The sequence below is a fragment of the Chelonoidis abingdonii genome, chromosome 19 (assembly GCF_003597395.2).
Source record: "Chelonoidis abingdonii isolate Lonesome George chromosome 19, CheloAbing_2.0, whole genome shotgun sequence".
NCBI classification, from domain to species: Eukaryota; Metazoa; Chordata; order Testudines; family Testudinidae; genus Chelonoidis; species Chelonoidis abingdonii.
The window spans coordinates 746,239-768,551 of NC_133787.1; the positions used below are offsets into that span (position 1 = coordinate 746,239).

Below are 22,313 nucleotides of genomic sequence, written 5' to 3' on the forward strand. Positions count from 1 at the left end.
GGGGGGCTCCTGTCATAGCTTTCCTACTCAGTTCTGAACCTTAGAGTTCAGAAAATAAGATGCTAGCAAGAAACCTCCAAGCTTAATTACCAGCTTAGATCTGATATCGCTGCCACCAGACAGGAATTTCAGTGCCTTTCGCACGCTCTGGTCTCCCCAAACCTTCCCTGGGGGACCCCAAGACTCAGATGCCCTGAGTCTCACAACAAAGGGAAATAACCCACTTCCCTTCTCCCTCTTTACCTCCTCCCAGGCTTCCCCTCCCTGGGTTACCCTGGAAGATTACTGTACTTAAACTCCTTGAATTACAAAACAGAGAGGACAATTCACCTTCCCCCCTCCTTCTTTTCCCTCCCACCAATTCCCTGGTGAGCTGCAGGCTCAATCCCTCTGTGCCCCCACTAGGAAAAAATCCAACAGGTCTTAAAAAGAAAGCTTTATATAAAAAGAAAGAAAAAGACATAAAAATGGTCTCTGTATCAAGGTGACAATATACAGGGTTATTGGCTTAAAAGAAAACATGAATAAACAGCCTTATTCAAAAAGAAATATAATTTAAAACATTCCAGCAACTACACACATGTAAATACAAAACAAAACAATATAAGCCTATTGTTTTTCTGCCTTTGTACTTACAACTTGGAAACAGAAGATTAGAAAAGCCTGGAGATAGAGAGATCACTCTCAGAGCCGAGAGAGCACTAGAACAGAACAAAAGACACACACCCAAAAACTTCCCTCCCTGAGCTTTGAAAAATCTGGTTTCCTGATTGGTCCTCTGGTCAGGTGTTTGGTTCCCTTTGTTAACCCTTTACAGGCAAAAGAAATATTAACCCTTAGCTATCTGTTTATGACAGCTCCCACCCCCACAGCACTCTGACAGGAGCCTAGGGAGCACAGGCAGGGCTTAGCTAGTGATGGGGGGAGTCTGGGAAGTGCCCTCTGCTGTCGAAGGCTCTTCCCAAGCAGGGCCCAGCTGTCTGCCCAGGCCCCTCCTGTCCCAACACACACGGCGCAGCTTCCGTGTCAGGCAGAGCCACACACTCGTGAATCCGCCCCAGCTCGCTCTGTCTCCCAAAGGAGATCCTCTGGCTTTGGGGAAGTCCTCCTGAAAGCAAGAGGGGCCTGAGGCTGCCCAGTTCCAGGGGCTGGGTAATACCAATAGTAAACAGTAACGGGATCCGGCCCTGGGGAGCTGAAGGATGCTGTCGAGCCAAGTCCAGAATCCAGTGCTCACAGCAGTTCCCCACTCCGCTCTCTTGACTTGCTGGAATTAATGCTGTGGACAATGCGTGAGGCAGATCAGACTCTGGCTCCCTGCCCCATGGCCAGACCAGGCCAGGCCTGCAGGCCCTCAGGGACAGACTCCAGCTCCTTCCCCTGTGGCCAGGCCAGGCCCTGCAGGGCCCCTAGGGACAGACTCCAGCTCCCTCCCATGTGTCCAGACCAGGCGCCTTAGGGTCCCCAGGGACAGACTCCGGCTCCCTTCCCCGTGGCCACGCCCTGCAGGGCCCCCAGGGACAGACTATGGCTCCCTCCCCCATGGCCAGGCCAGGCCAGGGCCCCCAGGGACAGACTCTGGCTCCCTCCCCATGGTCACGCTTTCATCTGAGCCTCATTGCTCCCCTTTCCCTCGATGCCTAGGGCTGGGGCTCTGAACATGCTTGCAGTAGGATGTCTGTCTGTGCCCCAGTCAGCAAGTAGAGCCAGGCCTGGGCATGCTGACCCCACTGCCATCAGCCAGGATGGACCTGGGGCCTTTAGCACTAACAGATTTTCAAGAATCAAGGGAGTCGGCGCCTAATCTCCATGGGCAGCATTGACAATGCCAGGCTGTGGCACAGGCACCTGGTATTGACTCCTCCGGCTGAGTCAGTAGCTGTTGCGGGAGCTAGCCACTGGAGGGTGAGGGCAGGGGCCCTTTGTTGTACTTGGCTAGGCCTGGCCACACCCTGTCCCTAACGTGCTGTCCGTCTCCCCCCAGCTGAAGCAGTTTGAGCGGCTGGAGCAGGAGGTCACACGCCCCATCAACAACGACCTCTCCAGCTGGACGCCACCGCAGCACTACGCCCAGGTGCGGGGCAGCAGCACTCTGTGCCCCTCCGACCGCCAGCTGCTCCTCTTCTACCTGGAGCAGTGCGAGGCCAACCTCACCACGCTCACCAACGCCGTGGACGCCTTCTTTACCGCCGTGGGCACCAACCAGCCACCCAAGATCTTCGTGGCCCACAGCAAGTTCGTCATCCTCAGTGCCCACAAGCTGGTGTTCATCGGCGACACCCTGTCACGCCAGGCCCGGGCGCAGGACGTGCGCCACAAGGTCACCCACTACAGCAACCTGCTGTGCGACATGCTCAAGGAGATCGTGGTGACCACCAAGGCTGCCGCCCTCCACTACCCATCCCCCTCCGCTGCCAAGGACATGGTGGAGCGGGTCAAAGACCTGGCCAGCAGCACACAGCAGTTCAGGATGGTGCTGGGGCAGCTGGCGGCCATGTGACGGCCTCGCCAGCACACACTGCGCTGGGAACTACTTGGAGAGATCAGTCTACTATTAACGACTGCCTCTGTGGACGCGCAGCAGAGCACGAGACGAGTGTAAATGGGCTTGTAAATATTTAAAGAGACTCCCATGGGGGGGCAGAGGCGGGGCACAAAACAAGCGTCAACTCTGGGCTCCTGTTCACTCCTCCCCCTTTCCCCCCAAGAACAAGGTAGTTTTTAGGCCACGCTGGCGATTCGTTAAGGGTGCTTTGAGGTGAAAGGCTGGAGACCCAGGACAGAGGCTGTGGCCTCGGAAAGAAAAGGGGGCCCCAGGTCCCCCATAACGAAGCCACAGAGGCAAATTATTGTTGTCGGTGAAGGATTCAGAGCGCTTTAGGCCAATGGGCGATATTTAAAAAAAGAACTAGAATTTGAATCAGCAATGCAATTATAGCGGGCGGGAGCAATCGAAGGGAAATCCAGTAGTGTCAGCGGACAGTTAGGGGCAAGTGTGATTTCCATTGACTTTAGGGCCTGATCTAATTAACGAGCTCTCTCGCAGCTAATTGACAGCCGTTTAATTGTGCAGAATGAATCAATCCAATGGTATCTGGGTGGAGATGAAAAGGAAACTGACAGAGTCCAATGGGGGAAAGTACAGTCAAACTGTGAGCTGGAGGAGTGTCTGTGTGTCCATTGCCTGGCCTGACAGCCAGCCCCCGGGGCCAGCAGGATGGACACAGGGAGGTGTGCCTCACCGTGGTGTGTCACGGTTGGGTTTTGCTAAGATCGGCTGTAGCAGAAATGCGAAATGAAATTGGTGCCTTGAAATGTGCGGGTTCCCAGAGCTCTGAAGTACCTCACGGCCTGTATGGATACTCGTTGCTATGGAGCCTGCTGGCATGGCAGCATAAAGGTTTGCCTAGAACCCCTCTGCCTTGTGGTTGTGTTTTAGGGGTGGGGGAGAGGGGGCTGGTGTGTGAGCATTGCCCGGGATGCAGAGGAGATGGGATCCCATATTCCCATGGAAGATGGAGATGTGAGAACTCATCTTCTCCTAGTGGGAGCTCCTAAGGCATGGGCTGGAGTCAGAAAGCCCCCAGCTATCTGGCTGATAAGGCCGTTGTCTCAGTGCCCTCTGTGGTCCCTCGGTACTCACCAGCTAAGCAGTGTGGGGCTGGGTCACTATGAATGGGTCCCTGGAGGGTTGCCCATCCTGTGAAGTCCGTATCAAGCCCATACCCCAGCCAGCAGGTGCTATACTGCTGGGTCAGCTCTCATGAAATGCAACACAGAGGATCTGACTAAGGGGCCACTGAAGCTCCTGTTTCACCCAATAAGAGATGGGTGCATTCCACTTGCCTCCAGGTTCAGCCCACTGAGGTGTGGCTGGTAAACAGCTGCCAGGTTCCACCCCAGAGATGGCTGCATGTTGTTAGCAGGGAAGCAGATTACTGCATAGAGCTGGCCAAGGGTTTTGTGGCCCTATGGGGGTGAAAGTTATTGTTCTCCATCCCTAACTCCTATGCCCACAGAACTCAGCTTGGGCATCTCATTGAGGTTTGCTCAGCTCCCAGCACTCTCCTCAGCTAGGTTCTTTCCTGCCCATGGTTAAAGATTTGGGGGTCATGGTGCATAATCCACTCAAATGAGCTCCCCATGCAGAAATGGGGGAATCTCAAGTAGGAAAAGAGAGGTTCTTTGATCTCTGCATGTGGCCTTGGTGCGACCGCTGCTGAAATTCTGGGTCCAGTTGTGTGCACAGTTCAAGAAGGATGTTGATAAATTGGAGAGGGTCAGAGAAGAGCCACAAGAATGAATAAAGGGTCAGAAAACCTGCCTGGTAGTGACAGACCCTAGGGCCTCAGTCTGCTTATCTTAACAAAGAGAAGGTTCGGGGGACTTGACACAGTCTGCACATATCCATGTGGGGAACAAATATTTAACAATGGGCTCTTCAGCCTAGCAGACAAAGATATCACACAGGCCAATGGCTGGAAGTTGACACTAGACAATCTGAGACTGGAAATAAGGTGTCAGTCTTTAGTGATGAGAATAATTAACCACTGGAACAATTTACCAAGGGTCCTGGGGAGTTCTCTGTCACCGACCATTTTTAAATGGAGTTTTGCTGCCTTTCTAAGATACCTGCTGCAGGAGTGATAGTGGGCAGGACTTTGGCCTGGGCTGCGCAGGGAGTCAGACTAGATGATCACACTGGTGGTCCCTTCTGGGCTTGGCTTTCGGGCTCAGTGAAGTCCGAGCCCCATGGGGACAGTCAGGGGCGCTTTACTAATGGTGGCCCAGGATTTTGCCCCACGTGGAGCAACGTGTGAGCCTACCTCAAGTGGCCATTTTGTGGGGTCACTTTCAATAAACCATGCAGCCTAGTGTATTGTGCACGTGCCTGGGACACAGCAGAGCTGGGCTTCATTCCCGCCTCTGCCCCTGGCTGGCAGGATGCCTGTGAGCAAGTCACTTCCCCAGTCTCTGCCTCAGTGTCCCCAGCTGTACAATGGGGAGGATGTACGGTGCTGAGAGCTCCGGTGCCGGTAAGCACTGTGGAAGAGCTGGGCCTCATTGCTAAAGTGACACAGACAGTTGAACAATAGGGGTTTTGTAGGGCCACCACTGTCGTGTTGCACAATGGGGCCTTGATCCTGACTGGGTCTCCGGCCGCTAATCCCATACAAATTCCTACTACTAACAATCTTGGGGGCTAGACAGCCCCACTCCCTTCCCCAGTAGCCTAGCCGGTCCCGCTCAGTTTGTGGACAGTGCAAGCACCAAGGAGGCAGCAGAGTTGATTGTCTGTGTTGGCCCACCAGGGTCTCACGGAGGCAGGGGCAGGGCTGTTTGCAACATCCCCCCCCCAAATTACATGAAAATGAAACAAACTTTTATTTTTGTTGTTTATTTTTCGGGGCCAATTGTCAAAACGCTGAATTTCCTGGAAACATTCGCCCAGCTGGCCGCCCAGCATGGCACCAGAGTTGGAATGGCAGAAGGAAGGTCCTTTCCTTCTCAGGAAACCCCACCAGGGAGCTGAAAGGGGCCCTGTCCCATGCTCCCAAAACAGCCGTTTTTCCATCCAAAACCAGTAGTGCTGGGAACCAGCGGGGAAGGGGACACTGGGGCCAAGCGGTGCAGGCTGCTGGGGAACTGCCCCGGGCAGGGAGGGGGATAATAGGTCTGGGAGTGCAACATGGGGTGGTGTCACTGGGACAAGCAGGTGGGCTCAGCAGACCAGAGGTGGAGAAGGGGCTGTGGAGGAGGTAGAGACAGTGACTCCAGGGTGACCAGAAGCTGGATTGGTTATACATGGTGCAGCACTGGGGAACGGAGGAAACAAGTGGCCAGCCAAGGACTTGCATTTCTAGAGGGCTGTCCCTCCCAGAGCACCGGTTGGTCGCTAGACATGGATTGTTCATCCAGCACTGAATTGCAGCCACCTCGAGTGTGGAGCGTGCTGGCTGGGTAACAGCAGATAGGAATGCTAAGTGCCGGTCCAGACAAGGAGGACAGAGCACGGTTTTCTTCAGAGGGCTCCAGGCTGCTTGCAGAGCTGGGCAAAGCACACAGCTTTCACTATGCTAGTGCCCTGAGAGCTAGGGGAACCTCTCCAAGAGGCTGGGCGAGCTGGGTCTGAGCGCCACAATCCTGAGCAAGATGCCCACAAGCCGCCACCGCCATGCACAAGCTGTGAGGGCTGCACTTTGGCGTGCAGACCCAGTCCCATCTAGGGCACCTGCTAGCACCAGCTCTGAGTTCACCCCCTGCACAGGCTGTGGCTGGAGCCATCACGGCTCTTGGAGGTGCACCGTCGCACCCGAGTGCAGCGTGGCCGTGTCTCCTTCCAGTGACTGCACCAGGTAAGTGCGTCATGAGGCTGCAACTGTAGCCATGGAGCTGGCTTTACTCGGCGATGGCTTCTCTGGGGCACCATTAGGTGCAGTGGCTGGGGGCACTGAACAGCCTCCACAGCCAGGTGTGACTCACCCGCTACTGGCCCTGCCAGGTACACAGCTGAGGCGTCTGCTACCCCCAAACTGACCAGCTGGTGTTTAGCTCCGGCAGTGGAGGCTGGCACTGGGAGCTCGCTAGGGCGGTGCCCAAACGCAGCCCAGCCAGCAAGCATGGCACTGAATGCGTGGCCCAGGCCTGAAAAGGCAAGATTGTGCTGCTGTGATCATGAGGGCACATGGGAGCTGTGACACAGCCAATGTCCCGAACCAGTGACCTGGGCCCTGCACCATGCACCCACACCAGGGCTACCTAGCGGGTTGGGCTGAGCCGTGCAGACCTTGAAGCCAGCATGGGCGCACCCTGACCCTTAGTTACTCCCCATACACTGCCGGGACGGGGAGGGACCCCTCCCTCATGGATCAGCTTCCCCAGTTCCATGCCAGAGGCCACAGCCTGGCTAGCCACCTGGCCATGGGCACAAAGCTCAGTTGAGGGGCAGGGAGCCTAAAGGCTTCACCTGGTGTGGACCCTGCCTAGGCGTGGTGGGTGTGAGTGCCCCCTGCTGGGTCAGCTGCAGCGGGCATGTGCCCAGGCTGTGCCCGGTCCTGTGGACCCAGTGTGCTGGTGCCCCGAAGATGGCAGGAACTCAGAGGCACCATGCTGCAGAAGGGTTTTATTGGAAGGCCGCGGGGGTGCGTCTGAGCCAGGTGGAACTAGGTCACCAGCAGCAAGAGAAGGATACAGCCGCAGCGGCCGGGCTGGGGCCTAGCCACTAGGAGCCCCCCCCGACAGGCTCAGTTGTTGGCCAGGATGCTGTCGATCCATGGGCGTAGCAGGCTCACTCGGGCATAGACACCTGGCGAGGTGGTGGCACAGCGGCTGCTACCCCAGGACACGATGCCCACCAGATACCAGACTCCGTTCTCCTTGCAGACAAGGGGGCCACCGGAGTCACCCTGCGAAGCAGATGGAGATGCAGGCTCAGCTGCCAGGGCTTCAGAGAGCTGGGCACCATGCCGTCCAGTGCCAGCTCCTTGCCCAGACACCCTGCCAGGAATCCTCTCAAAGTGGGACCCCTGAGAGCCTGGATGTCACCCTCCTGTGTCACGCTGGGGAGGAGCTGCCCTGGAGAGACCAGACCCTCCCCTGCCCATGGCAGAATGCCTGCCTTTGCTCCCCGAGGGACAAGGACCCTGGCCCTGGACTGTCACATTCTCCCTGGCCTGGTGCCCTCATGATGGGGAACCATGGCCAAGAGCTTACGCTCCCCTGCTTCCCCTGGGCCCCAGGCACCGTCCTAGCCAGGCAGCAGTGACTGGGCCAGTCAGTGCTCTGGGCAGTGCTTCTATGGGCCCATGCAACAGGCATGAGGGTCTCGCACCCCGCAAGGGATCACTATGCCCTTCCCCCCCCCAAGGCCACCCAGAGGATTCAAGGGGCCTGGGGTCTTCGGCGGCAGGAGGCCCCTGCTTTGGCGGTAATTCGGCGGTGGGGGGTCCTTCTGCTCCGGGCCCGCCGCTGAAGTGCCCCGAAGACCCGCGGCGGGGGCCCCCCCACCGCCGAATTACCACCAAAGACCCGGCACTTGGCAGCGGGTCCGGGGCGGAAGGACCCTTGCCGCAGAAGATCCAGAGCAGAAGAAGCTCCAGGGTCCTCGGCCCCACTTGCCCCACCCTCTGGTTGGCCCTGCCCCACCCCCACCCCCGGACAGGAACAGAAGACCACAGCAGGGCTCAAGCAAGGTAGCCATGTGTGGCAAGGCCGCAGGACTAGTAGAGGGGCAGAGCGGACACAAAGGGCGTGAGCCTGCGCTGGGGGTGGAAGGAGGCTGGCCAACGGGGCAGCCCCAGCCCTGGGGCCGTACCATGCAGGAGGAGGAGCCGGCTGCTCCAGCACAGATCATTGAGTCCAGGATGTCGTCACCCCAGTAGTTTTTACACTCCTCGTTAGTCAGCAGGGGCAGCACTGTCTGCTGCAGTTTGCTTGGGGTGATTAAAGCTGTGGAGAGAAGGCAGTGTCAGGACTCCACGCCACGGAGTGGCCACATGCACTCCACGTGACATGGTGCACGGCCTGTGTGGCTCGCATGTGCCACATATGGGAGCTGGGTGTGCTGCTGAACACGCCCTGTGGAACAGGTGAGCTGCACAGGAGCCCCCCGTGACCAGCCCGTCCTGCTCCCGAGGCACGGACCCCTTATCCCAGGCCAGTGGACCACTGGCTCCCCAGTGGGGCTGGGCATCCCCTGCTCCTAACAATCCCCCACTTACCCTGGCTCGCATTCCCCTGCCCACACATGGTGAGCTGGCCAGGCCTGCCCAAGCAGCATCCCACAGCAGCCTGGCTGTGGTGGGCTCACGGGCTGGCCTGCCAGCTGGCCAGTCAGTGCTTTGCATGCAAGGAGTTAGCTCCACCCACGGCCAGCTCCAGCCCTGCTCTGCCAGTGCCCCAATGCTCGACTGCTTCAAGGTCCAACCCCACGCCCATGGGTGGCTCTCGGTGGGCACCTGGCACATTGGGGCTAGACCAGACACATCACTAGAGAAGGGCCACAGTCCTGGGTCTCACCACCTGCGTAGAAGGAGCTCCGGCCAGGCCAGGTTGGTGACAGGAACAAAGCCCAATGGTCTCTCACACCTCCCCCCAGGGAGTGCTCTGCACACGAGGGAGTGGGGACACAAACACGCCCCGATACCAATAAGGGTGTGAACCCCAGGGGGCCGACAGCTCAGTACTGCTGGGGCAGGGCATCTCTCATTCCCCATGCTGAATGTGCATTGCAATCATCAGTGTGCACAGCCACCCAGCTGGGTACGTCAGCATTACTGTCCCTGCCCACAGGTGGGGCAATTGAAGCATAAGGTGGGTAACTAACCGCCCTTGATCTCGTGATTTCCAGCCCTGGGCCCTACCCCGCAATGCATGTGAGTGACCCAGCTCCAAGGGCTGTCACAGCCAAACCCTAAGGCCATGCAGGCTCCATTCTCCGTGGCACCAGGCGGACGTACCGTTGTAGCGGGTCTTGCCCCAGCCGCTGGTGACACAGCGCTGGCTGCTCTGGTACTGCTCCCCGGCAGCTGCCAGGCACACCGGGGCCACAGTGCTGCCCAGCTCCGCGGCCGTGGCCAGCTTGATGAGCGCGACGTCATTATTGACAGTATTGGAGTTATACTGCGGGTGGGTGAAAACCTACAGCAGAGACATGGGCCCATGAGGACAGGTCCCTGCAGCCACCCCTCCCCCACGGCGCCTGGCCAGGGTACATTCAGCGGGCACTGAGACCAGCTGGCATCACCAGGCCTGGAGCAGCCACTGAGCCCCCTCCTTAGAGCCAGCAGGCAGCATGTGGCAGGCAACCTCCCACCGCTCCCAGAGCCTGCTGTACCGAGAGAGGGCTGCTGGGAGCTGCAGTCTCTCAGGCGGGCACAGGGGCCCGTGGGGCACAGGCTGTGTGCAGACTCAGTGGCACTCCCCACATGGCTGGAGCAGAGCAGCAGTCAGGTCCCTTGGGGGGCCAGGCTGTGCCCAGCAGAAGGCAGGCGAGACAGGGCCATAGCCTGACACTGCAGTGGCTGGCACAATTGTGTGGCTTTGGAGGGGAGACCCCATTGCACCCCTGCAGGGGTAGCTGCCCCAGCTGGACTCCCCCAGCTGGCTGTGGTGCTGGCACAATGTCCCCAGGCCTGGAGCAGATACGCTAGCATGGGAGTTCCCAGCTGGTCGCCATCTCACCCCCGGAGAGCTCACTCTGCAGAGCAGGGCTGCACAGGGGCAGCGAGCAGACAGCAACCCTGGGGGCTCATGGCACCCATCGTGGGGCTGTACCCAGAGGCTCAGCATCTGTGCCAGGCTCCCCCACCTGCAGTGGGTTGGCACCAAGCAAGCGCTCACCCACCTGCTGGATGGCCAGTTTCTGCACTTTCTCTTGGGAGGAGCTGCGGTCATGTTCCCCGAGCACCACCACGTTGGATTTTCTGGGGCCGGAAGAGAGGGCAGTTAGTGTCCAGGGAGAGCTGGGCTCACCCCCAGTGAAGGACAATGTGTGGGGCACCGTAGGATGGGGAGCTAGCAGCCAGCGGTGCCAAGCTAGCCCTTTCCCTGCTGATCCTGTAGGCACTCCCTGACATGCCATTGGGCCTGTGAGCTGTAGCTGGTGCACTTGGCCATGCAGCGGGGGTTCCTGCCTGACTGGGGCTAGTGCCCAGGTGCACCCGGGGCTGTTCACCTGTGCACAGGGAGCCTTCCCCTGCACACAGCTGGGGCCTGCCATGCAGGCAGCTACCTGTCTAGACCAGGCACAGTTTTCCCCTTGCTCTGTTTGCTGGGTTAGCCCATGCAGCCTGGCATGCTGGGGGCAGCCCAGCATTACGGGGTGGGGGGCAGGAACAACTGTCCGGGCACTAGGTGTGATCTCTAAGGGCAAGGGGAGGTGACATATCCATGGCTGGGTCTGGAGCCTGGCTCTGGGCTAGCAGCACTCAGCTGCCCCATGGGGCCCATTGTCCCTTCAGGCAGCACCAGACAGGCTGCTAAGCCCCCCCCTGCCCATCCCCAGGGGGGATCCCCACTCACGTCACTCCACAGTGCGCAGCTGTCACCACCCATCGCTCGTTGACCAGGGAGCCACCACAGAAGTGCCAGCTGTTTGTCGCCGACTGCTGCAATTGCCAACCAGGGGGAGACTGTAAGACCCTAGAAATGCCCCCCTGCCCCAGGGCCCATGCCCCCGGATATTGCCAGCAAGGTCGAGCCACACTGAAAACAATTGCAGTGCCCAGCTTAGGCATGGCCCTGGGCAGCTAGGAGGGCACCGTCCCTTGGCCTCAGCCATAAGCTCCGTGCAGCCTTCCCAGAGCAGGAGCCACTACTGCCAGAGCTACACGGGCCTGTGCTTGTCATGGGCAGCCACAGGCTCATAACTCCCCCAGAGTGTGCCATGGGGTGGAGGTAGGACAGCCCAGGAGCCACTCTTCCCACGAGCTCATCCCCAGCGTCTGGGCTGCAAGAGCACAGCCGCTGGGAGCTGAAATGGGGAAGATGGGCTTGTGAAACGAGGGCCAGGGCCAGCTCTATCATTTTTGCTGCCTCAAGCAAAAAAAGAAAAAAGCTGCTTGGTGACTGTGCCACCCCAAGACTGGAGGGAATGCCACCCTTAGCATGTGCCGCCCAAGGCATGTGCCTGGAGCTGGCCCTGATGGGGGCAGGGCTTGAAGATGAGACAGAGCCATGGCGGCAGAGCCAAGCGAGAAAAGAGTTCAAGTCACCCCCGGGGGGGCGGGGGGGCGCGTGAAGGGAGTAGCCAGGGCACCCAGCACCAACAGAGAGACTTCCTCACCCTCCTTACCTGCAGGGAGACCTGCCAGGGCCAGGATCCCGGAACCGCCTCCTCACCATTCACAATGCGGGCGTAGCCGCTGATGATGGGCTGGATTTCCTGCACGCCACAGCCTGGCAGGGAAAGGGAGTCAGCCTGGGTCTCCACCCGTTCCCCACTGGCACCTTGGGGCTGCAGTGCCAGCTAACCAGAGACAGCTCCAGCCTGTATCCCTCCTGCAGCCTGGCGAGAGCATGGGCAATGCCTTGCGGAACGATTGCCAGAGCCTGGCCCAGAAGGGGTTACGCGGAGGAGTGTGAGATTGTCAGGACCGGCGCCAGGGTTTCTGGCGCCCTAGGTGCCGGACCATTTTGCCATCCCGCGTGCGGGTCTTGCGGCTCCGGTGGACCGTCCACAGAAATGCCTGCGGCAGGTCCACCGGGGCCGCCGGCCGCCCCCCCCCCCCCCCCAAATGCTGGCGCCCTAGGCGACTGCCTAAGTCGCCTAAATGAAAGCGCCGGCCCTGGAGATTGTGGCCACACACCTTCCTATTCAGAATGAAAAGCCAGAGACCCTGTCTGGGAGTCATGGCCCTGGGGCAGCCTGCCTGGCACCCTGCAGCATCACTGACCCCTGTGGCATCCGTGCAGCTAGTGTATGTACATACACAATGATGGGGTCTAACTTAGCTGGTCCCCTCCTGAAAGAGACCTTGGAGTCATTGTGGACAGTTCGCTGAAAACATCCACTCAATGTGCAGCGGCAGCCAAAAAAGTGAACAGAATGTTGGGAGTCATTAAGAAAGGGATAGATAATGAGACAGAAAATGCTACATAAACCCACAGTACGTCCACACCTTGAACACTGCGTGCAGATGTGGTCACCCCACCCCAGAAAAGCTACAGTAGAACGGGAAGAGATACAGAGAAGAGCAACAAAAATGATGAGGGGCCTGGAACGATCCGGATGAGGCTTGGAAACCAGATGACTGGGGTGAAGAGTGAGGGGGGATATGCTACAGGTCTATAAAATCAGAACTGGTGCAGAGACAGTGAACAAGGAAGAGTTATTTCCCCCTTCATTTAACATACAAACCGAGGTCACCAGGTGAAATGAACAAGCAGCAGGTTTAAAACAAACAAAAGGAAGGATTTCTTCACACAGCGCACAGTTAACTTGTGAAACTCTTTTGCAGGGGCTGTTGTGAAGGCCAAGACCATAAAAGGGTTCCAAAAAGAACTAGCTAAGTTCATGCAGGATAGGTCCATCGATGGCTATTAGCCAGGATGGGCAGGGATGCAACCACATGCTCTGTTGGCTTGAAGCTGGGGGCTGGCCAACTGTGGGTGGATCCTTTGATAATTGCCTGGTTCTGTTCATTCCCTCTGAAGCACCTGGACCGGCTGCTATCGGAAGACAGGACACTGGACTAGCCTGACCACTGGTCTGACCTGACCCAGTATGGCCGTTCTTATGTGGCAAATCTCACCTGCTCAGAATGGCAGCATTCCTCAGTGACAAGGGGGCCCAGGCCAAGGAGGGTAAGAGCTGTTGGTCAATACCCTAGGCTGTCCGGGTGTAGCTAGGCAGCCCCAGAGCACCCTGTGCCACGTGCCTGGGGGATCAGCCAGAGCAGTCCCTCTCCTTGCAGCTGAAGGAGCTTGACTGGCCCAGCTGCAGAGCAGCTAAGAGCACAGCTCCCATGAGAAAGCCCAGCAGCTCCCATGCCACAGCCGAGCAGCAGGTAGCTGGGCCCTGGGAGGTCCTGCTCAACTTAGCACACCCAGGCTCTCCTGCCTTAGCACTTTTTAATAGTTCAGAGGGGAAAGTAATCTCTGGCACACGCTCAGTGCAGACTAGTGTCCACCAACCTCAGGTGCAGCACAGGCTCCCCTGTGTACATGGCTGCCTCCCAGCGGCATTCACGCACTTGAGCACAGTATTTGGGGCATCAGCAGGGCCGGCACTTTCATTTAGGTGACTTAGGCAGTCGCCTAGGGCGCCAGCATTATGGGGGGAGGCGGCATTTTGCCGGGGGGGGGGCGGCAGGCGACTCCAGTGGAGCTGCCGCAGTCGTACCTGCGGAGGGTCTGCTGGTCTTGCGGCTCTGGTGGACCTGCCGCAGGCATTTCTGCGGACGGTCCGCTGGTCCCGCGGCTCCGGTGGACCTGCCGCAGGCATTTCTGCGGATGGTCCGCTGGTCCCGCAGCTCCGGTGGACCTGCCGCAGGCATTTCTGCGGATGGTCCGCTGGTCCCGCAGCTTTGGTGGACCTGCCGCAGGCATGCCTGCAGCAGCTCCACTGGAGCCGCAAGACCCGCGCGCAGGGCGGCGAAATGGCCTGGCGCCTAGGGTGCCAGAAACGGTCCTGGGCGTCAGGGCTACACAGCTGATGAAAGGGGAGCAGGACACAACCATGATTGGCTCCATGCCAAGCCCATTCCCAGCCTGAGTGCTCTCAGCCACGCTAGAATCGTTCCCGCTGCTCCATTCCCACCCCTGCTGCGTCACGCAGTAGCAGCACTGGGGGAGCCTGGATGGTAGCATTTTAACCCTCGCCCAGGTATTAAGCACAATGCGAGTGCTGATACAGCCAGTGGGGAATATTTCACTGCCACATTTCACCTGCCAGCTCCCAGCCATTCGTGCTGGTCACAGAAAGGCTGTTTACAGCAAGAACCTCGTATTTATACCCCATTCTGCACTCCTGAAAGCAGCTGAGCCACTTTCCCACAGTTCACCACTAGGCAGAGGCCAAACCTAGGCTATTCCAGCTGCCCAGAGTGAGCTCCAGAGAGTTACTGCACCAGGCTGCAGGCAGGTGGTGAGAGCGGCACCCTTATCTACAGCACTCACTGCTGCTGTTACAGCAGACATTACCCATTGCTTGGCCTGCTGTTGAAATGCAGCCAGCTATGGTGCAGAACGTAGCAGCTGCTTAACAGCCCCACAGCAACACCCCCCAACAACATTTTAGAGACAACACTGAAGACTATTGTCTTTCTTAAGCACACAGAGGGGCACTGAAGGAGGCACAAAGTAACTAGCCAAAGTGGCCTGGACTAAACAACCCTGGTGCAGCATTTTGGCTGCTGACAAGTGCAATAGCATCAGATTCAGGACTCAAGGGCTTTTAATCAAGCAAGATCAAAGCCCTTTACAAGGGAGATCAGGATCATTAGAGGGGAAACTGAGGAACAGAGCAGGAAAGTGCAATGCCTAGGGTCACCCAGCAGCACAGTCATGAATAGAACACACATCTCCTATGTCCCAAGAGAGTGCCCTGTCCCTTGTGCCACACTGCCTTCCAGCTGATGAAGCTAAAGGCGATTCCTGGACACAGCCAGTCCCGGGCGTCTCTCTAGCTCCCAGCCTGACCAGCAGAGTATGTACTGCTATGTCCCCACACAGGGCCTCCTGAGCCCGGATGAGGCTGTCATTTAATGAATTCTGCAACCCAAGCAGAAAAGGGCCCGCCTGGCTTACCATGAGCTGCGCCGAGGAGCGCCAGGCAGGAGAGCAGCCACAGAGCAGCCATGCTAGCAATGAGGCTGAGGCAGGCAGACGAGGCTGCAGGTCTTTTATCCCTAGTGCCAGTGTGGGTCCCAGTAGGGCCAGTGAGGGGGCTGGAGGCCATGGGAACATCTGCTGCAAGGCAAACATGCCCCCCCGCCCTGTGATACCGCGATTGATTACTGTATTGGCAGGAGTCATGGGCACTTTTTTCCTGAAGTGGATGTATTTTTAGAAGCAGGGCAGCTGGTTTGCTTTCCAGGCTGGCTCCTGTGGCAAAGAGAGGGGTTAGCCGCCATCAGAAGGGCGCCGAATGTGGCCCGTTTCCAGGAGGAAAACAGGCTTTTCCTCTGCATTGGTGTGTGACACTCTGCATGTGCCCTGCTGGTGGCCCAGTGCGAAGGGAACACCAGAGCCTCCCCTGATCTGCTCCCCCCTGCTGTTCCACTGAGCATCACAATCAGCTGCTTCTGGGGCCCAGGCAGGGCCTGGACTCATCTCGGTGGGCAGGGTTCTCACAGCAGGAAACTAGACACCCCGACCCATGCCTGGAGAGAAGGGCGGGGGGCGGAGCTGAGACGCCCCCTTGCATTCTCTTTACAGCGCTGCCCCTGTAGCAGGCTGCATTGCACGGGGGTGCCACCGGCAGTGCGCCCTCCCCCAACACCGCCTGGGCCAGCCTCAGGGACCTTTCAGGGTGCTCTGCCCAGCCTGCATAGCACCCAGGAGGGGAAATGGTGCCGGTTGATATCACAGCCCCCGGCCAGCAAGGTCAGTTCTGCAGGGCTAGACCAGGATGCCAATGCCCCAGGACTGTGGCTTGGGCTCGTCCCTGATGGGGGGCATTTAGGGGAGGGGAGCTCTCCTCCTTTTGCACCTCTGTCACCCCATCCCCCTGCTCCCTGTGCCCGGGTCACCAAATTGCCAGGGCATGGCCGATGAACTCTTCTCCTGTCCTGACCCCGCTGCTGTCAGAAGCAGCTGCCTTTCCCAGCCTTATCCCAGCCTTCCTGAGCGTCCAGCGCACACCTGTGGTCCACAGGCAGCAGGGACGAGATACCACTCCTGGCCTTCACACCAACACCTGCCTCCCTGCACTGTGCTTCTCACACCCAGCAGGCCTGGCGCAACAGCTCCCCGCCAGTGGGACGGAGCCAGCAGCCCTCAGGCTGGGCCTTCCCCTGGCCCAGACATGCTCCCTCCCAGCCTTCAATGGGACAGCATGGCCAAGCAGCTGTGGGCACCGCCCGGACGCCGCAGACTTGGGCTCCATCCCTGCTCAGCCACCACCTTGCTGCATGACCCAGGGCAGTCCCTTCCCCTCGCTGGGTCTCCCTTTCCCCTCCCACCCTTTGCCTTGTCTAGTGAGACCCTTAACGCTTCCGGCCCTCAGTGCATCTGGCCTGCACCCAGAGGTGAAAGTAAGCTGGTACAGGCTGATAGGGAGGATCAGTAAGAAAAGGAGACTGAATGAGGGAGACAGAGAGAAGCCTGCTTCCTGCATAAGAATAATTTAAACTCAGCTGTTCGCTGATGGTTCAGCCCCCAGGGCTAGGTTTCTGGCATCCTTGTTAATTTCACTCACAGTAGCTGGGGGGAGGGGGTCGAGGGGAGGGTGTGTTTGACCATGGCAGGGGCAGTCCCTGTCTGCCTCTGGGGATGAGGGGATCTCTCCAATACTAATATACACAACAAATACAAGCATTTGGCTGTACAGCTTAAAGCCAGAGCTAATAAAAGCAAGCGAAGGGGAACTCACTGTCACGCTGGTTTGCGTTTCCCCCCCTCTTCCAGCTCAGGGCTGCGAGACAAAGCTCTGCGGTTCTCCCTCAACCCCAGCAGGGTTCTCCTCCAGCCTAGCTGTTGCAGTAGAGACTGGCGAGATGCCTGCTATGTCTGCCTGCAAAAGAACAGTTTAACTCAGCTGTTCTCTGTGAAGTCAGCCAGCATTAGGAGCTGTTTCTGGCATCTTGTTAATTCACTCCAGTTGTTGGGTTGTGGTGACCTGGCAGAGCAGTTCATCTTTCTGCCCGGGCATAAGGGCGATCTCCTAACACACAATCAAATCAGGCAAACCATTTCCAAGTTCAAATCTATCCCAGTCCTCCCCAGGCAGAGGATCAATGGTTTGATGTCCAAGACTGCTTGCAATCCTTTTGAAATGTTTACTTGTTTTAAAAAAAACTACAACAAAAAACTGGAGAACATCGTGGATAAGATGTGTAGTGCATGTTAGGGTTTATTTGGCGCCAAGCAAATTTTGCTTAAAAGCAACAAAGATTTACAGGGAAGCAAATAGCCCCGATAGACCCAAAACCAAGACGGATTGGGAGGGAAAACGAATATATCAGAGGAAATTATTGTTGCCCCTTTGAAAGAAAAGTAGTTTTCATTCCAATCCACCCTCTTTCTAAGTTTGAATTTAACACCTGAAAATGTCCTTAGGACAGCGGGTGCAATATCTCAGATCTCTTTTGTTTTGTCCTGCCTGCAGGTGCAGAAGCTGAAATGGATAAAACTTCTCTAAATATCTTGTATATTTCATGAAGGCTATTTCGCCAGTTGTTGTCCTTCTCACCCTGACTTTCCACCCTCCCAGCGCGGCCCCTCGCTCCTCCCTGGCTGGCTGGCTGTGGTTTTTGCCTTGGTTACTTACTCCTTGGCAGACCCAGCCCAGCGGCACCTGCTGGCTCTCTGCAGGCAGCAGCCCACAGGGGCCGGTTGCTGGGGTTGCTGCTGATTGGTGGCAGGTTGCAGCTGTATTGTTTGTGACACATTCATACACGTACACATACATACGGTCAGAGGTGAAAGTAAGCCGGTCCAGTCCGGCGTACCGGCAAGAGCCAGTATGCCGTGTTGGACCACATTGACTTCCACGGCGGGGATTGAAAGGGCCCTGGGCTGCCCACAGCTGTGGGCAGCCCTGAGCCCTTTAAATCCTGGCTGCGACTGAGATTTAAAAGGCCCAGAGCTCCCCACAGCTATGGGCAGCCCAGAGCCCTTTCAATCCCGGCCACGGCTCTGGTGACAGGGCTGGGGCTGGGATTTAAAGGGCTCTGGGCTTCCCTCAGCGGCAGGAGCTCTGGGCCCTTTAAATCTCTGCCCCAGCCCTGCAAAGCTCGGGGTTCCTCCTGGCGTCCAAAGCCCCCAGCCCTTTAATTTGCCCCTAAGCCCTGGGGGGCTCCCAGCTACCTCTGCAATTGGGAGCCCATGGTTGATTTAAAGACTCTGGGTCTCCCAGCCACAGCTTGTTCCCCAGGGCCTTTAAATCTTGAGAGGCCCCGCCTCTTCTGCTTGAGGCCACACCTCTTCCAGATGAGGCCACGCCCCCTCAGGACTCTGGCAATACCGATAAGTCCTGTAAGTTACTTTCACTCCTGCCTGCACCCAGCACAATGGGGCCTCATCTTGGTCCGGGCAAGATTCTACTGTAATCTAACTGACAATGCTAGCAGGTACCACAGCACACCACTTACACAGTCTGTTCCTGGCTCACCGTCACCCTGGGTGCAGGCCTCTAGGCTGGGGGAACGCGGGAGGAGTCCTTTTCCCAAAGGCTGCGGGGTTTTTCCTATCCTGAAATAGCTGGGCAGCTTTCTGAGGCAGAGGCTGGGTTTTTTTCTGTGTTGGACCTAGCGCAACAGCGCCATGGGCCGTGGCTGGGATCCTAGGAAGTACACCTTGTAAATAATGTACAGCTCCCAGCACAGCAGGCACCCAGCCCATGGCTGGCCTCCTAGGCACTACTGTCATACACCTAATAAATGAGGCTGCAAGTTTGTGACTTTCCGTGACCTCTGTGATTTCTGCAGTAGCCGGTGTGCCTGGTCTGGGGGCAGCTCAGACAGGAGTCAGTCACACTAGCCACTGGTGGGGCAGTCCTGGGCCACTGTGTCCCTCTCCCCCAGCAGCAGCAAGAGTTTGGGAGTAGGAGGGAGCAGGGGATTGGGGCACGGGACGGGGTGAGGAAGGCTGTGGCAGTAGCGGGTTAACAATGGTGCTGGTGGTGCAATGGAGCCGGCCCCATGCTCAGGAGGGGTCCCAGCTTGCTCTGTTTGCCCTGCGCACCGAGACCCCACCAGCCTGCCTGCTCCCCCCGCTCACCACTAGCTCCTCTCAGCCAGCCTACTCCTTTCTGCCCCTTGGTGCCAACCGCCGGCTCCTCTCTGCCCCCTGCCTCTGGGCAGTCTCTCCTTCCCACTACCTGTGGGGCCCTGCCAGTCTTGGTCAGTTGCAAGGAGGGTAGTGGGGGGGGCTTGGCTGGTCCCATCCAGGCAAGTGGGTCCTGAGGGAGCCCAGCTGGGGCAGGCTCTGTCCTGGCTGATTGTGCCACTCCTGGCAGGCCAGAGTGATTACCTGCCCCTGGACTAGACCTGGCTGCGCTGCCGGCTCCGCCTGGCAGACACAGTCACCTCCCAGCAGGGCTGGTGGCTCGGTGAGTGTAGCCGGGAGGCAGGGTGTGAGGGAGTGGGTCTCTGGGGGACCTGGGAAGGTGCTGGGCTGTGAGGGGGCAGGGAAGATATGTGTGTGTTGGGGCACTAGGGAGTAGGGGTTCTGGTGGGATGGAGCTCGGCAGTTCTGGTGGAGCTGTGGGGACAGTGGTGCTGGGCAGCGATAATGTTGTGCAGGGCTCTGGGCATTATTGGGGGAGTCTGGGGGGCTTTGGGCATAGTGGGTCGGGGGGATCTGGCCATAGGGAGTGGGAGGCAGAGATGTCGAATTTCTAATTTCCCCAGGGGTGCTTGACTCCCCTCTGCCCCATGTCCTGCCCCCACTCCACCCTTTCCCAAGGCCCAACCCCTGCCCCACCTCTTTCTACGCCCGCTCCACCCCACCCCACCCCGCCTCTTCCTGCCCCATTCTGCACCCTCCCCAGAGCGCCCCCCCCCTCACTCTGCCTCTTCCTGCCCTTACTCCTCCCCATTGCCCCCAGAACAGCTGATCAGCAGCGGGCAGGAGGTGCTGGGGTGAGGGGAAGGAGCTGATCAGCAGGCCTGCCGAGGTGTTTAGCACAGCTCCAGCCCCAGAGCACCCATGGAGTCGGTGCCTATGGGGAGTTGTGGGGGGCAGGCTGTGTGGCGTGGCATAGGTCTGCCCCTGAGGGGAAGGGGCACGCTGGCAGCACAGGCTGGGCGGCCCACTGTGTGTCTGACAACTGCCAGTTTGTAAATAGTGCCCTGCACTGGGCTGAGCAGAGTGGGGCTGCTCCTGCCAGGCCATGCCCCATTGCCGTTGGCTGACCCCTCGCGCTGGGGACTGAGCTCCCTGTACCATGCTCCCTTGCCGCAGCTTTCTGGGTGGAGGCGGCGTGCAGAGCTTCCTGGCCACATCTCCCCTCCGCTAGCACCCGTGGGGTCCCGGGTGGCCCCCCCCTCCCCGAGCACCCACAGCTCCCCCGGGCCGCCCCTCCCCCCCATTTTTAGATGGGGTATATAGTAGAATTTTACTAAAAATACTGTGACTAAAACGTAGCCTTACTAATAAGTAATGTACAACCCCCAGGACAGCGGGTGCCTGGCCCACAGCTAAGCGCCTAGGCACTACCGTAATACAGGTAATAAATGGTATCAGCAATCATAAGTGGTCCAGCCCGAAGTCTTTTCCTTCCTTGCAAACTATCTCGCTGCGAAGGACAGATAGGAAGAACAGCCCGATGCCATGGAGCTCGTTAATGACCTGAGGGAAAAAGGAATCCTACAGAAAGTGGGAACACGGACCAATTGCTGGTTGAAAGGCTGTATTCAAAGAGTAGTTATCAATGGTTTGCTGCCGAACTGGGCCAGTGTATATATGGTCCTGCAGGAGTCAGTGCTGGGTCTGGTACTAGTCAGTCTTTTCATTAATAACTCCGACAATGGAATGGCGAGTATGTTTTTAAAATCTGCAGGTAACATCACGTGGAGAGGGGTCACAAGCACCCTTGAGGACAGGTTTAGAATTCAAGTCACCTCAACAAATTGGAGAATTGGTGTGAAATCACCAAGATTAAATTCAATAAAAACAAATGCAAAGTGCTACACTTAGGAAGAAAAAAAAATCAAATGCACAACTACAAAATGAGGAATAATTGTTTATATGATGGTACTGCTGAAAAGGCTCTGGGGTTCTAGCAGATCACAAATTGCATAGGAGTCAGCAGTGTGATCTGCAAAAAAGGCAAAGATGGCTTTGGGGTGTATTAACAGGAGTGTCGTATGTACGGCACGGGAGGCCATTGTCTCACTCGGCACCGGGGAGGCCTCAGCTGGATACTGGGTGCCGTTCTGGGGACCACACTTTGGCAAAGATGTGAACAAATTGGAGCGAGTCCAGAAGAGAACAACAAAATGATCCAAGGTTTAGAAAAACTGACCTGTGAGGAAAGGGTAAAAAAACCTGGGCAAGTTTAGTCTGGAGAAAAGTTGGGGACCAGATAACAGTCCAACTATGTTATGGTCTGTTACAAAGCGGACAGTGATCAATGGTTCTCCAAGACCACTGAAGGTAGGACAAGATGTAATGGGCTTGATCTGCAGCAAGAACTTGTGACGTTATTGACATAAACTATGACCATATATGTTGCAACCACTGTTATATATTTGCAGCAAATATTATACAACGGTTGTCGTGTGAGGTGTCTCTAAGAAGGTTATGCTTTGCTGGTTATGATTATGCTGGCTGTATGCGTGTATCATTTTTGTAGTTGAAGTTATGAATATTGGCTAGGTACTTGTATCTCAGTGGGTTTTCATTCTAAGTAGCCTCAGTGAAGCATTTGGTGAGATTCTTGAGAAGGGACTATTCTCAGTAAGGCCCAGTCAAGTTTGGGAGACTTCAATTCACATAGCGACAGGTTTCAGAGTAGCAGCCGTGTTAGTCTGTATCCGCAAAAAGAACAGGCGTTCTTGTGGCACCTTAGGCCTTGGCTACACTTGCGAGTTACAGCGCAATAAAGCTGCCCACAGTGCTGTACCTCACTCCCTGTCCACACTGGCAAGGCACGTGCAGTGCTGTGTGTCCATGGCTACAGCGCTGCTGGTACTCAGAGAATCATA

At 57.3% G+C, this 22,313-nt stretch overlaps 2 protein-coding genes across 2 annotated transcripts in view; one reads left to right on the top strand and one right to left on the bottom strand.

The window, feature by feature from the left end:
* The window catches only part of BCAR1 (BCAR1 scaffold protein, Cas family member), a 34,570-nt gene extending 31,154 nt beyond the window's left edge, over positions 1-3,416 (top strand). The window contains exon 6 of the mRNA XM_032792255.2: positions 1,985-3,416. Within this exon, the coding sequence (XP_032648146.1) occupies positions 1,985-2,500 (516 nt within the window). The 3' untranslated portion in view covers positions 2,501-3,416. The remainder of the gene's footprint in view (positions 1-1,984) is intronic.
* Positions 3,417-7,244: 3,828 nt separating this feature from the next.
* On the bottom strand, positions 7,245-15,301 carry LOC116831928 (chymotrypsinogen A-like). Its single transcript, XM_032792265.1, has 7 exons — positions 15,250-15,301; positions 11,795-11,898; positions 11,023-11,105; positions 10,346-10,424; positions 9,459-9,639; positions 8,315-8,448; positions 7,245-7,406 (listed from the first exon to the last, which is right to left on the bottom strand). The coding sequence occupies exons 1-7, from the start codon at positions 15,299-15,301 to the stop codon at positions 7,245-7,247; spliced, it is 795 nt and encodes a 264-aa protein (XP_032648156.1).
* Positions 15,302-22,313: the final 7,012 nt, after the last annotated feature.

Coding starts and splice junctions, on each gene's coding strand:
- LOC116831928 (XM_032792265.1), bottom strand. CDS start 15,301: ATGGCTGCTCTGTGGCTGCTCTCCTGCCTGGCGCTCCTCGGCGCAGCT. Junction 9,640..10,345: donor AGAAACTGGCCATCCAGCAG/GTGGGTGAGCGC, acceptor TCTCTGCTGTAG/GTTTTCACCCACCCGCAGTA. Junction 7,407..8,314: donor CCGGCTCCTCCTCCTGCATG/GTACGGCCCCAG, acceptor TCTGCTTCGCAG/GGTGACTCCGGTGGCCCCCT.